We start from the raw sequence: 15,719 nt of genomic DNA on the forward strand, positions 1-15,719 counted from the left end.
AGTTAGTTCCAGGTGTACAAAGCAATGTGATAGACATGTAAGCCCCTCATAAAGTGATAAACCCCCCCCCCAAACTACTACCCCACTGACATCTTATATTGCTGTTACAATACCATTACTATTTTCCTTATGTTGTACTCCACATCCCGTGACTATAAACACCTATATATTTAGTTATAGTTGACATTCAATATTATTCTACTTCAGCTTCAGGTGTATAGCGCATTGGACACAGTCTATGAAGTAATCCCCTGATAAGTCCAGTGCCCATCTGGCACCTTTCAAAGTAAGATTCTTATTTACTCTGTGCTGCTTTAGCTTGCACCTTCTTCTCCAAACTTTTAATAGCTCTTCTCCCACTCACTACCTCCTTCACCTATACAGTTTTAATTACCACAGACTCTTGGCACTCACAACCCATCCCCCTCCCCACCCCATTAGTCTGCAGCATGTAGTCTTTTGTCATTTTGCACAGGCTATGGCTGTCTGAACTGAATGTGCAGATGAGTTTGGTGAGGAACAACAAAAAGTTGCTGTTTTTTGTTCTTCACTCGACTCTTATTGACTGTGAGGTAACTCTTACGCTGTGATGGGAGTTAAGAGACCTAAAAAAGTAGTTGTTTTAATTTCCCTCTACTCACCTTCTATTATTAATTGGTACACTCTAATCTTGGAAGAGCTGAGAAATCATATACTGAAACAATTCAGTCAGCAGGCTATGTCTGAGGCATGCCCTAATCTAAAAATTTATAGTACAGGCCTGTGTCCAGCATTTAACAATCCACTGAATTGTTTTTTTGTACCTTTACAACTTCTTACAAACATATTAAATAATTCAAATGTTTAAAAATCAACTCTAATGGTGCACAGGAAGTAAAGGCTACTTTGTCTTTGTATTTTCAGGCTACCTTGCAAGAAGCTACCTTAAATGGCTATGGCAGAAATAGATGTTACCAGAAGCAGAAAAAATACCTTCCTGACACATTAAAAAAATTAAGTTCTACTCAAACTGACTTGGGCCAAACATGCTGCAAGTTAATTTCAGCCAGAAAAATTTAGTTTTAAGAAATCTGACCTGTACATGGATAGTTGAAGAAAAGTAAAACACTATCATGCTGTGTCTTTCACTAATACATAAAGGATCCCCAAACATCCCAAGTCACAGCAGTTATAGAGAAGCCTGTCTGCAATCAGAGGCAAGCAAGTCTTTAATAAATCAGCCACAAACACAAGATGGTATTTTAAATATACAGTAGGAACATTTATTTTAACACTTCTAAAAGATATTTCTCCATGCCTGATGATTTGATATAAAAATCAAACCCATCATACTTTCCCCATCCATCAGTCTCTCTACATCAAGGGCAATCAGAAATGTGTACAACATGAATATCTGCTTCTGAAACAAAAATTACAAAGCAAGTGGTAACAAAAGTACACACATCACCTGGACCCTAAACAAATGTCTAGCGAGCTCTCTCCCCTCCCCCATCACCTAGAGCTTCTTTCTTCAGCCTCGTTCTGCTCCTTTTCCTTTTTCTGCTTGGCCATGAACTTCTGTTAAAAGCAATTTGCAATATAAGATATTTATTAGATGTTGCTTCGCTGTGTATATAAACGTATCTAATATATTCCATTATATTTACAATTTAAAAGAGCCTGATCCTATGAAGATCAGAGACACATTAACGTTCCTTCCTTCCCTTCATCAGTCATCTGGCATTTATGATACACCATGCATTACGCTTGGTGCCTGGGGACTCAGGGGTCAACAAGACAGAGAAGGCCCTTTACCTCGTGGAGTTTACATTCTAGTGGGGAAAGAGAAACAAGAAAAATTAAATAAGATAATTTTGGGTGGTGGTAAGCCCTATAAAGGAGAAAAATACAATAAGGTGATTGAGGTTGACCCCTTGTTTGGAGGGTAGGGAGTGTTTCACTTTAGCTAGGTCTTTCTTAGGCAAAGGCCTTCCTTGGAAGCTGATCTTAAGTTGAGACCTAAAATATGAGGAATAACCAGCAATACAAGCGGGATTGGGAGAGGACAAAGGAACAGCAATATAAAGGTGCAAATGCAGCAAAGGGGCCTTTCGTGCAAGAAAAATAAACAGAGAGCTAGGAAAGCTGAAACACAGCAATGAAAGGCTTGAGCTTAGACTAAAACAGAGCTAGGTTTAAATCCTAGTTCTGCTACAAACTAGCTATGTGACCTTGGGATTAAATACTTGGATTTAGCTACTCTTTAAGTCTGTTTCCTTAGCTTTAAAATTGGAATGATAGGCATCTACCTAATGAAGTGATTTTTGGGGGGTAGGGCGGATACAACAACTATTAAGTTTCCAGCAAATAAGAGCTCAGTAAACATTAGATTAGTATCTGTGCCGCAAATTCAATACAGAGGGTGTATAAAACCACTTGTAAATAGGAGGAATCAGAATTATGGCTGATGACGATTTTCTAGAGTAGCACTCCCCAAAGATGTACACAACTTGGAAAATGGGAGGGAAAGGTTGTGATTGTATCAGTTTAGAAAATGGGTTAAAAACTTAAGCCATTCTTTCTGACTATTCAATTCAGAAATGTTAACACGCTGTGTTCATGATTCTGCAACCGGGCATCAGAATATAGCTTCCCACACTGAATGGAGTGTCACATGGGACTAGTGAGCTGTATCTACTCTGGTAAATGCTGCCAGAGGAAAGAAATAATGACTAGAAGTTACTGGTAAGGTACAGGAATAGGATTTGGGACTTGAAATCAACTGGCACGAACCTTCAAAATTATCTCAAAGAGAAAGACTGTACATTTTTGGATGGACACTTAAGTAGTTTGATTACAATATCATCACCTGAAGATTTTATGAGGAGTTAAGAATAAAAAAATTTACCTCTGTATTTTGCTTATGACGTGTACTCTTGCAGTGATTTGTCATTGCTTTTTCATCTGAGTAGAAGAGGGAACAGATTGGACAGAAGAATCCAGCCTTCGGTACAAGAAAGTCTAAATCTAGAGGACAGGAAGAGAGAGGGGAAACAGAAAGGAGGAAACTTTATGATAATTTATCTATAGCTATGCTAAATCAATTTGTCTAAACATGACAAACATACCAAGCACAGTATATACTTATATACAAACATAATATACACTGCTATAGATCTAGCGATCAAGAGCAATTAAGCCTTTAATCACAAAACCAAAGTATTTTATTTTTTAACAAATTCTGTAATATTCCAGAGCCTCCAGAAATGCCAGGGAATTCCTTCGGAATAGCAATTCATTGGAAAAGAATCTCATACAGAGTCTTTGAAATAAACCTCTTTCGAATCCCCTATTAAAATTAAACAGGAAGGACCAGCTGAGTGGCTTAGATGGTTAAGAGCACGAGCTCTGAGCAACAGGGCCACCGGGTTCGATTCCCACATGGGCCAGTGACACGGCGCCCGAGCTGAGCTGAGCTGTCGCTGAGCTGCCAACAGGTGGCAGGATGGCTCAGCTGGTGTAACAACAAGATTGCCTGTTCAATGGTGGGCTATATCCACCCGCAACTAAGACTGAACTTGCACCTTGAGCTGAGCTGCTGCCTGGATGGCTCAGTGAATAGACTGTGGGCTCTTAACAAGGCTGCTGGGTTTGTCTCCCTCATGGGATGGTGGCTATGACCACCCGCAACTAAGATTGAACACAGCACCTTAAGCTTACAGACCACGAGCTGCCAACAGGAAGCCAGATGGTGACAGATTGAAGAACAACAACTTGGCTGGTCCCCTCCCCCAATTCCCCAATAAAAATCTTAAAAAAAAAAAAAATTTAAACAGGAAGGAAAGGCAGAATGGGCGACTGCTTGAGGAATATTCTGGGTAAACACTCAAGGAGCCCCTCAGACCATTTTTTTTTTAAATTGGGGAACAGCCATGCTCATTGGTTACACATTGTTTTCATGCTACAATGGCATAGTTGAGTCTCTTAAGGAGGGCACAGCTCACAGTGGCCCATGCGGGGATGGAACCAGCAACCTTGGTGTTAGCAGCACCACGTTCTAACCAACTGAGCTAACCGGTCACCCCACCCTCAGATCATCTTAGCTAACCATAAATATAATTCAATTCTTACCAAAGCAGCAAAAAAAAGTACCAGAAATAAAAAAAAGAGACATATCCCAGGCTTCAATATCCTCTCCAGGTTAAAACACAGCCTAAATAAACTGTTTTCAGAAATGCCAATTTGCAAAACTTGCTAATTTCCACTCTAAAATAACCATCTAAGAAGGTTAAACCATTACTCACCTAAACAACAGAACCCTTATTATGGTACTGAATTATTATTTCATATGGATAAGGAAAAAAATGTCATTTTTACTTTACCTTCAGGGACATCAGGTGCCACTGACTTCCCTAAAGAGTCCTCAATCTTCCTGCGTTTTCCTTCCGGTTCTGAATCCTTCAAGCCAGATTCTTCATCAACTGAAGTCATTACATTTTTTTAAAGAAAAGTTATTCAAAACAGATTTATAGATTTTGTGACGCTAACATTAGATAATCCCTACCTTCAAAGACTCATTTATGGCTCATCTCCCTAAGTAAATCTTCCTTGGTTAATCCCACCTGACCCCTCTTCTAAGATTCTTTGATATATGGAATGGGTAAACCTGTTTAACCTTATTAAATGGACTTAAAGGGAAAAGACTAATGCTAATAGCTTATTTTATTTATAAATTGTTCCAGAAAGAATTTAAAGGGTAATGAAGAAATTCAAATTTTATCATTACTGTCAAGAGTTAACTTGTATATGCAAAGTACTGGGTTGGGGAGTGTGGATTAAGGGGAAAAGGACATGAGCAGAGAATTCTGATGCCCTGTACCGAGGCCCTTCTAACCAGGAGAAAAAAAATCCAAAGTACCCCAAGCCTAAACTGGACTAAGACCCTTGGTTAGACAGTTAAAATACAAATGTTAAAGTCCAGCAGAGTGAATAACATGTAAGAAACACTCAATGTCAGCTCACACTGCATAATATGTTCTTGGGGGAAGACCAAAACAGAAACTGGTTCCAAGTAATCCTGGTTACCCTCAGTAGCTGAAATACCTTATCAAACACATTTGCTTCTGCCATTGAAAAGGCACATTTATCTCATAATAGTAATTAATAATTACATAATTTAAATAGATTAAAAAAATATATGAAGCTTAAAAAATGACTTTTTCTTAACCTAGGAAACATTGTCAAACATACTGTCTCTAAATTAATAGAAATAAATCATTACACAAGAGTAAATAAATCATCTTTCTTTATTCTTCATTCTAAGAGTATCCACTTGGCCATGGGAAAGAGCTTCAAGAGGGCATGACCAATAGTAACAAATGATGCAGAGATCTCAAATAAGACTAAATAAGAAAAAAAAAAAAACTTAAATCAACTATGACAAAAACCCAGTGGAGGTTTTTCATCAACATCAATTTCAGGAAGGCGGTTCAGAAAGAATACAAAATACATCCAGTTCGATGGGAGATGAAGTAAAAATAGATGCTCTTTCTAAATGCTTTGCTCTAAAAGAAAGGAAAAAACATGGGAGCTAGAAAGATTCCAAGGTCAAAGGCATGGTTTTTTAAATGGGAAAGACTTGGGAATATTTTATTTGTGAGAAACCAATGTAGGTTAAATACAAGCTGGCAGAAAGGGGAGATCGTCTATTTGCTCTGGTAAGTAGAAATGAAAACAAGGTTATCCAGTGAGGAACAGGCCAGGTGATGCAGAGGGGGGGAAAAGGCTTATGTTACAGCTGATTAGGAAATGGGAAAGGAAGGAGGCCTATAATTGATTGTGGAGCAGCACTGAGGGCCCAGCTGAGATCAGCTTCAATGAACTTGGACTGAATCATAGTTGGTAGTTTTTCTATAGAAAAGCTAGAAAAGCAAGAGGGCAAACAGGGTGCTGAAAAGAGAATGGTATGAGGGATACTCTTACAGAGCTGTTGAAGTCATTCAGGTAGTTGATATTTTGCTTTACCTCTCTCAATCAATAAACTTGAAATCTGCAACAGTGCTTTTGTTTTTTTCTATCCTTTTTAGCATTTTGCTATGAATATAATGGACACAATGACAAGTATTTGTTGCGTGACTCGAGTATTCTCCCTCACTTACACACCACTGTTCGCTATTTATTTCAACATAAATTTTATTAATGTTATTAAGAAATCTTAATTCATTGGCTGGATGACTGGTACCATCCAAAAAGAAAGGGATCTGGTGTACAAGTAACAGCTAGTTAATAAATGATTTCTACTTGACACTACATGGTCAGAATAACTTTTCGTGGAACATTTCCACAAATCGACTGTCACATTCTAATTGGATCACCTATTATTCTATTATCCCATTCCATTATGTTCCATTACCTCTCTAAATTACAAAGACAAAAGTCTTTATCCAGAGCTAATCATTATAAGGCTGCCTCCCCCCTGACCCCTCTATTTCACTGTTTATACTGTTTATCTTAGATGGTAGATCTATGGAACTTCACCATCTCCTACTGTGTTACTCACTCTCCTGCCCCTTCCATCAATTGTGCTTTACCTTCACTAGTTTGGAAGGCCTCTTCATCTTGCGCTGGTTCTGTTGCAACAGCCTTTTCCAATGGTGGCTTTTTCCCAATTTTAACTCTCCTGGTTGGTGTTTTAGCTTTAAAGAGAAAATCTAATTTATTGCTAGAGTAACAATACTTAAATTGCTTTTAGCTCTGAATAACAATTTTAACACCTTTTTTGCAAATAAGATAAAACTCAAATTTGGGAAAGAAATCTATTTCTACTATAAAATATAAGAATTCAATTAAAAATATTCAGTATTAGTCTATAATATTCTCCTTTTATTTTCCCATTTATCTTGTTCCAAACTATACCCTCCTACCTGCTTTCCCCAAGGAACCTATACATATTTTTCTATTTTGTTCCACAGCCTGTGGGACCTTCCTAGTATTTTTTTATTCTAATTAACTCTTACAAGATTTTCTCATTGGGAATTATTTTGATCTCCCTTAAATCCTGAAAGTGAGCTGACTTATTAGTCTATCCTCTCAAAATATTACTTAAAAGTGAAATGGTACCTTCATGAATTTTTCTAAATCCAAAGTCTAAGAAAAACTAGGAGGTAGTCTAGTATAAACATCATTCTACAAAAGATGGTTTCCCCAACAATACAAATATGCCATTTTCATCCCAATTCTAACTCGGGTACTCTATAGTTTGCTTTCTGTTTTGGTCATCTTTTCTTGAGATATAATAACTTGAGATAAGGTCTACTCTGTAACTAAGAGAAATTTGTCAAACTTGTGCACATTTCTTTGGAAAATATCACTGGTCATAATTATTTGTTGGCTTCTTAAATCAATACAGAATAAAGTATTACTAACTCTGCAACATATATTTTTAAAATTTTAAATGCAATACCCTCATCAAACAGGAAAACTACTGCTTCTAAATATCTACCTGTGACATGCCTTTCAATCATGGTTTTTAGATCTTCTTCCATAACGTTCTCACTTACTGGACCCACTTTGGACAAGGCTTCAAGTTTTGTCTTCCTTGTGTCCAGAGCTCTCTTTTTTCTTTTATCTGTGGCGCGGTCATTTTTGCTCTGTGCTAACTCAACTTTTAATTCACTGTCTCCATCTTCCTCCTCTCCAACTTCATCAACGGTAACAAAATTAAGCTCTTCTTTAATGCTATTGAAATCTGCCAGAGAGTCCTCATCCTCTTCAGTTACTTCATCCAAAGTTACTAAGTGCAGCTCACTGCTGTCATCCTGTATTTCATCTACAGTAACCAAAGTAGAAGGGTCTTCAGGCATCTGAGAAGAAATAAACCCAATGGAATCCTTTCCAGTATTTCCTTCATTTCCTTTCGTATTTAAAGTGGCAAAACTTATGTCTGCAGACTCATTTAAAGGTAACTCTTCTACTTCTCCGATTTCATCCACAGTTACTAAGCATTCTTGTTTGAGAAGATCTTGCTCTTCAACCACTGACAGTACAGTAACATCTTTAGGTTCACTGTGGGTAATGCAATCATCTTGATCAACTAACTCATCTAATGTAAGAAGTGAATTTGAATTTTTTACCATTTCTTCCACATTTATTTCTTCTTCATCAATTACTTCATCCACAGTAACGAGAGCTTGTGCTAGATGTGTAGGTGCATCTTCCTCTTCCCCAAACTCATCCAATGTTACAAAAGATAATTCTCCCTCAACAACTTGAGGGGCAGGCATTTTCCCCTTCTTCTTCTTTAAGTTAAGTTCAGAGGAAGGGATATTTTTGAGAGTTTCTTTCCTTTTTCCCTTTAGTGGATTCTGCTTGGCTTGCAAAGGATTCACTTCTTCTATAACCTCATCCACAGTAACAAATTCATCCAAATTAAATGGAAATAATGGTTCCTGTTAGAAAGGTAAAAAAAAAAATAATCACAGAAATGTGAACTACTGATAAATGGCTGGGTTCCAAATAGTCCCAATAAATATGCATCAAGTATCATTTGTGAATTTCAGTGCAGAGAAGTTTCCTAAAGGCTAAAATTAGTTATTTTTAAAAGCCCCACAAAAGAATTAGCTGTAATTCACAAAGTAAACAATGCCAAAGGTAAAAATCCTAGTAATATCAATCTAATTCCACCTTTAGTTAATTTCAATAAGATTACAAATATTTCCTAAATGATGTACAAGTTTTGAAATATTATACACAAAAATACTATATTTAAAACACTTATCAAATAATATAATGTAAAGAATTTACTGTTTGGTATGTTAACTATCTAACAAAGTGTTCTAAAATACTTAATGGGCTAATAAAAACACTTCAAATGTAGCTAGAAAGTAAATAGCTAACCTACATTGTTCCACTGACCAATTTATGTATAATATATATTTTAAGATATGCAGCACTAAAATATAATTTACATATTGATAAAGTTATATAGAATATTACTAAGACTTAATGCCAAATATTACTGCACTTGAAAAAAAAAAAGTATCTGTAATTAGAAAAATGATACCAATACTAAAGAAAATTAATTCCCAGCAGGCTTCCTACACATGAAGAACGCTATAATATCAATGATCAATTACTAGTACAGATAACAGTGCTATTAGAATAGTTAATTATGGGTGGGGAAATCTGTAAGCAATTGTGTTACCAACTTATTAAGCCAATATCCTTACTTTTGTAGCTTCTTAAACTACTAACATTTCCCTTTGCCCCAATAGGCCCAAATTCATCCCCTACCAGGTGGAAAAAGTAAAATGACTGAAAAAATATCCTATGAATGGTAGATGTCTAAAATACCAAACAACCAAATATAAAATCTAAGAGGTCTGTCAGTAGAACTCAGGACACGAAAAGGAAACACTAGAGCCCATACATTTAGGTTAGACTGAGCCATACCAATGACCACCTGTTTGGAAGTGCCACCAAATGCGGAGGATGCCAGTCAAACGCCAGCCGGTCTCCTTTCCACGTATGATTTTATTCTGTGTTTATAACCTATTCTTGTCGATATGAGGTTGAAGGTATTTTCCTACTCTATTCTCTTTTTGTCTCTGGTTAACTTTTTGCCCTGCACCAAGAACACAAACTAACCTAGTTCGAAGTCAAAAACGAATTGGTGATAGGGTAAAAAAAACTCCCCAACATTTCATTCCTGTTCTTTGCTCTGTATCAAATTAATTATAGGAGAGACAGGAACTATAAGAAGATGAACTCTTCTACGGGGCAATGGAACAGAAGGCTTAGTGTTAGTGAACTGTTTCTTACCTCTTTACATTTGGAACTTCTACCTGTGGCGCTTTTAGGATTCTTAGTGTTTTGCCCAGCCAAATTCTGAAATAGTAGTAAAAAAAAAAAAAAAAAATACAGAAAAACAGAATTTACAACTAGATTATTAATGTTCTTTTAAAAAAGATAATTCAAACAGCAAACATTATCCAAACACATTCAGTTATGCAAATATTTAATAGATACACCAAACTAAGTCAACAGTCACTTAACAGTATAGGCAGAGTCTATAAGTTGTAGTTAAATTCAGTTTTACTGACCTTTCCCAACAATGTCTAAGTTGGGCAATCAGTAAGCTGATAACGGAAGCTTCGATTTAAAAGAGAAAAACAGTTTCCTGTTCGGAAAGAGAGTGCTAAACCACCTCAGGCGACTCACTGCAGACTTTATTTTTAAAACCACAAAGTTATGTTTCTGACCACATTTTATCCAAATAATGCTTTTCAAACCTGTTAATAATTATGAACATGAGCTTATTGCTCTAGATGCCTAGATCAATGGAATCGTCAGGAAAGGGAAATGGGAGCTTTGGAGTGGAGTGAGGAGATGGAAGGAAAAAACAAGAGTACATCTCCTACTCCATAGCTACAACAGCAGTGCTGATCACTTCAAAACTACACTGAGCCGTTCTTCCTACCCTCCTCACCTTATTGTTGCTGGCATTCCGTTTCATGATGAAAGGTCTAGCCTCTGTTTCCTGAGATTGTTTTGTAATATCCCTGCAATCCAGTTTAGAATCCTTGTCTGGTGGGGCTGAGATCCTTCCACTGCCTCCTTTGGTAATACCGCTCAGAGTGGGTTTGAATTTACTGCTGCTTTCAGCCAACCGGGCACTTGTAGGTTTAAGCAGACCCAATTCCTTGGCTGAAAGTTTCTTTTCGGCATTAATTTGACCTCTGACCACAGACTTTAGAGAACTTTTCTGGTTTTCAGATTTTGAAGCTGGAGTTTTTGCCTTTGGAGAAGAGACCATAGTAGGTTTGATGCCTGGTTTACTGCTGGGTGCATCTGATGCGGCCAGCATACTCATTTTATTAGTTTCATCAGGCTTACTGGCCTGGCCTACTTCTTTATTTGGGTATGCCTTGATCACAGTGCTTTCTGCAGGTTTTTCTTTCACTGATGCCACAATCTTTTCCAACTTCTCTGCAACCATCCTAGCGTCATTCTTTTCAGCATTCTCTGTTCCTGTTTGCAAATCCATTTGGGTTTCCTTAGTATTAAATTCATTCTCTTCATCCACGTTACTTTTTTCAAAAATATCCGTTTTGCTCACGGCCTTCTCATCCTCAGGGGAAACTCCTGGTACTAAGGCCACAACACAAGTAGATGGTACTATTTCTGAAACAGTTTCATATTTGTCTACTTCAGCTACAGCTTCTATCATAGACTGTGTAATTCCAGAAAAGAAATCTTCTGCTTCAGATGGAGATTCTTCTAGAATTCCTTGGATGTTCCTTTCTTCTATAAATGTGCTGTCAGATGTTGATACTTCTGTTTCAGGATTAATCATTTTTGCCTCTTCCTTCTCAAAGTCACTGGTATATACCTGCTGATTTAAAACAGACTCCTCTACATTTTCAGTGAATAATTCAATACTGGTTGGAGTGCATGCTACAAGAGGAATGTCCACTTTGACCTCCTCTCCTTGAGTTTCAACTTCCAAAGTTTCAATAGCAAAGTCACAGTTACACAGTGTTTTTTCAGGTTCTTCCTCACAAGGCTCTTCCTGTTGCAGAGGTGTTTCTGTTTGAATGTTGGGAACAGTTTCTTCTTCAACCTCACTAGGTTTAACAGAGGGACTATCAGCTGCTGTCTGCACCTCACTTTCGTCAACTGGACTGTTTTTCAAGTCAGGGCTAAAAGTATTTAAAAAGAAACAAAAAGAAGAACACAAACAAAAACACAAACAAAAATCAAACTATGATAAGAATTCAACCATTATAAATAATCCTGTTAATGCCAATTGTTAAGACTTCCTGATGCCTTAACAATAAGCACTGGGAAATCCAGCCAATCAGCTTTAAAATGGTAATGATGTTTCGATGTAAATATGTAAATAATATAAAAGTTTTAGAGATATCCTCCATTGCACTGAAGATTTCTTTTTACTTCAAAGGAAATGGCAAAGTTATAAGCATGGATAGGATCCTTTTACTCATGTAAGTTATAACCATTTTTTTTCCTTCTGTATCAAGTTTGCATCTGATATCCAAAAGCTGAATGAAAACATCTCAAATTATTAGGTCCTATCTTTCCAACAGTGGTACTTGAAATAATAAAAATGTGTAGAGTTCTACAATGGAACTAATGATCCATGCAGTGAAATAGGAAATATTTTAAGTGAACCTTACCTAAAAGGAACATAAATAGAAACTGGTAGGGAGAAAAGGCCATACTTTTAACTAAGTCACCTATTTTTTTTTTTTTGGATGTGAGACAGATTTGTTTTTAATTTCCCAAGAACTGTATTTACTAGTAATATTTAAGAGAAAACTTTCTCTGTATATTTTAAATACTCTGTTGGAGATTTAAAGTAAGATGTGAAACTGATAGAATCACCTTCATAAATATGTGGTCTTATTATAAAATATGTGCCTTTGGCTATATTATGTGAAGGAATATGTTAAAAGCAATCTTTCCAGTTACCAAGAATAATTAATTTAAAATTCCAATGCATAACTTAAAAATGTAAATAAAATTATTCAGAAGAAATGGAGAAAATACATGGCAAGTATATGTAATCAATCTTATTTCATTGTGGTCTTTCCAAATCCAAAGCAAACAAAAGTTTGTGATTCTGTAATTCAACTACTTTCACTGAGACAGAATAAACTATTATATTAATGCTCCATATATCAGACGTAATCTTGAAGAGTAACAAGGAACATTCAAGCTTCCGAAGACAGTATCCAGCATGCTATCAACACAAAGTTCGACAAATACACATTCTCTTAATGACATCAGAAGCAGCAGGTTGAAGGAAGAAACAAGAAAGCGATCATGCCATTTCAATACCTCATAGTAAAGAGTATTGACTTTTTTCTCCTACTTTGGAAAAAGTAAGTGCTACCACATCAGGGTCTAATAATTTGAACCAATAATAAACTGGTTCTCCCCCTAAAGATGGTAAATTTAAACTTCCAAAGGAGAAAAACTTTTCTAAGAGATCAGAAAAACACCTCTTAAAGAAAAGTTGTCAAGGCAAAGAATTTGAGGTTTTTATTTAAGTTAAACAGCCAGTAACCACAGACCTTAATCAATATGTATTCTCTGTGTAAGCTACACTTTGTATGCTGAAAGGGTTTAAAAGTTACTTGAAATAATTCACATACATCCTTTATATTTAAAAAATACCAAAAGCTGATTTTAAGTGTTGCAAATTCTTAGGACTAGTCGAAATAAAACGTGTGGCCAAGCACAAATATGACAAAGACAAGAAAAAGTTGTGACATTAAGTTATAGCAGTTATGTAAATATTATTTCTTAAAATATAAGCTTTTGTTTTTAAGTTACAAGACTGATTTCCAATAGTGAAGATTAAATTAAAATTCCTGCTTATTAGAGAACTCCACATTAACCCGAATGCCTTTATGAACTAGGGATATACAAAACCACCAATCTACTTGGCTACAAAGGGTAACAATGGAGATTTTGATTCCTGGTTCTAGTATATAGCAAGTCCTTCCCCTTGATCATATTTAAAGTTTGTCAATTAAATAAAACTATTCTCTTTTATACAAAATGAATCACTATGCAGTATTTCCACATTTCAAACAGAGAGCACACACCTACTTGGAAAAATGGCTCAATTCTGTATTTGTTCTTGTGCGTTGGTCTTTTAAAATTACCGTGCTTTCTTCACCAAATTTACCAAAAATTACTATCTATTTTTCTAGCTAATATGGGAAAAAGTCTCAGTGTTCATTAAGTTAGTTTGGAAAGTCAATATGAAATGTCAAATAAATGAAATTACTGACACTGGAATCAAACCACCAGTCTTTCAAAAGATCAAAGGAAAACACAATCATATTTCAGGAAATGGCACAAAAAAGGATTCCAGGAAGGTATTCAGGATACAGGTATCAATTTCCCACCCTCTCCCCCACCCCCAAGCCACCATCATACCAGAGTTTCAAAATCTTCGGAAAAGGTATACAATAAAAGTTGGGCATGAGAACAAATGTTAACACTATATATACCAAACACATTCCAAGTAACTTCAGACTGAGACTTAAAATACTTAAGATTAGTATTTATTTCAGAGGGCCACTAGCTACTTCCCAACATTATTAAAGAATTGAAAATTTCATCCTGCATCCTTATTCAGAGCCTTAATCACATGATAAATTATGTTTATATGAGGGGATGAGAACAGGTAAAATGTAGAGTATTATTAAAATATTGATACATGTGAGATTTCCTTTAAACAGGAAATATACTTAAATACTTTGACTATAAACAAAAGGATCGTATACATTACGAATTAGAACCTACAAGTGCTTTAAAAACAAAAAAAAAGAACCAGAACCAGTATTTTCTCAGGATCATTTTACTCCAAAAAAAAATGTGAAGTATCGGGGCTACACCCACATCTTTTCCCCTAATGTCATAGAAGTTAGAAAAAAAAACTGTAAAATGGGAATTTAAAAGTTATTAATGCTAGAATTTTTAAAATCAATTTTTAAGATTAGACAGCTATCTCTAAATTCATTAAGAAATATCTTTGATTTTAAAAAGCAAGTTGAAACAATGGAGGGAAAAAAGTGACGAAAACACAGACAATACCTATTCTTGCAGACTTGAAAAAAAACTTTGCCAAATGAAAGATATAAAATGGATTTTTCAAAGAGTCTACTTACTTACCCACCAGAGTTACTGGGCCGAACTGTAGGCTTACCTATATGCTACTACATGTGGCATTATTACTTATTAAGCCCATTCTGGGCTTTTATTTCAAACACTGCTGTAGTATTACTTCTTAGACATGTGAATATAATTGGTATGATGGTGTACAGTTCTGTGCAAACCTCAAGTTACCAACATATTTTAATGTACTCATAACCATCTTTATCATTCAAAAGTCTCATTTTATAATAATTACTGAGAAGAAAAATCCGTAAGACATCCTGTTTTTCAGGCATCTTAAAATTAGACATTGCATCAAATAAAATAATTAAACTCTCCATATTTAAACACCTTCAAATTGCAATTTCAAACTTAAAAGTTCTTACTACATGAATTCTAACCAATAAAGGTAAATTACTTATATATAAAGGAGGGGAAAGAAGTCTTACTCAGTAAATCCCAATAAACAAGAGTAAAAGGAAGGTTATTAATTGGTGGGGCAAAGGTGGTGATAAGGTGGTATTCATGAGGATGAGAAAGTGACTAAGAAGAGGGTGCACTATATGTACTCAAAACAAGACTGTGAGTCACGAGTTTATGTGGACTCTGGAGAACAAGTTTTCATCCTCTGAAAATATAAAGCAGTGTACATATTACTCTGTTTTACAAATATCCCTTCCACCACCCAGTTGTTTTTGAAAAGTATCAAAATATATGCTGAATATTACCTTTTTGGTTTTAAGTCAATAAAATTTTAAAAGATTTTGTAAAAAGATTGAAGTTTTACTGTTTTGGAATAAAAATATCTAGCAATATAATACTGATCAGAGTAGAGTTGTTCAAGAATCTTAGCAAACCATTTCATAAAAAAGTTCTAACTAAGGGCCGGCCAAGTGGCTCAGCTGGTTAAGAGCTCGCTCAAGAGTGTGAGCTGTGAGCAACAGCAGTTCGATGCCTGGCCCGAGATGAGCCACCAACAGGTGGCAGAATGACTCAGCTAAAAAAAAAAAGTCCTAATTATATATTTAATTCAAATTGTGTTTATATGGTTT

At 35.7% G+C, this 15,719-nt stretch overlaps 1 protein-coding gene across 4 annotated transcripts in view; it reads right to left on the reverse strand.

Moving 5' to 3' along the window:
• Window positions 1-1,237: 1,237 nt before the first annotated feature.
• The window catches only part of ZNF638 (zinc finger protein 638), a 123,497-nt gene continuing 109,015 nt past the window's right edge, over window positions 1,238-15,719 (reverse strand). For 3 of the 4 annotated variants that reach the window (XM_019647634.1, XM_019647638.1, XM_019647637.1), the window contains exons 22-28: window positions 10,466-11,678; window positions 9,799-9,864; window positions 7,481-8,426; window positions 6,570-6,674; window positions 4,362-4,460; window positions 2,888-3,006; window positions 1,238-1,557 (exon numbers count right to left, since the gene is read on the reverse strand). In XM_019647634.1, the coding sequence (XP_019503179.1) occupies window positions 1,492-1,557; window positions 2,888-3,006; window positions 4,362-4,460; window positions 6,570-6,674; window positions 7,481-8,426; window positions 9,799-9,864; window positions 10,466-11,678 (2,614 nt within the window). In that variant the 3' untranslated portion in view covers window positions 1,238-1,491. The other variant, XM_019647635.1, reaches the window with a different exon arrangement.

This window comes from Hipposideros armiger, unplaced genomic scaffold, assembly GCF_001890085.2.
Source record: "Hipposideros armiger isolate ML-2016 unplaced genomic scaffold, ASM189008v1 scaffold_114, whole genome shotgun sequence".
NCBI lineage: Eukaryota > Metazoa > Chordata > Mammalia > Chiroptera > Hipposideridae > Hipposideros > Hipposideros armiger.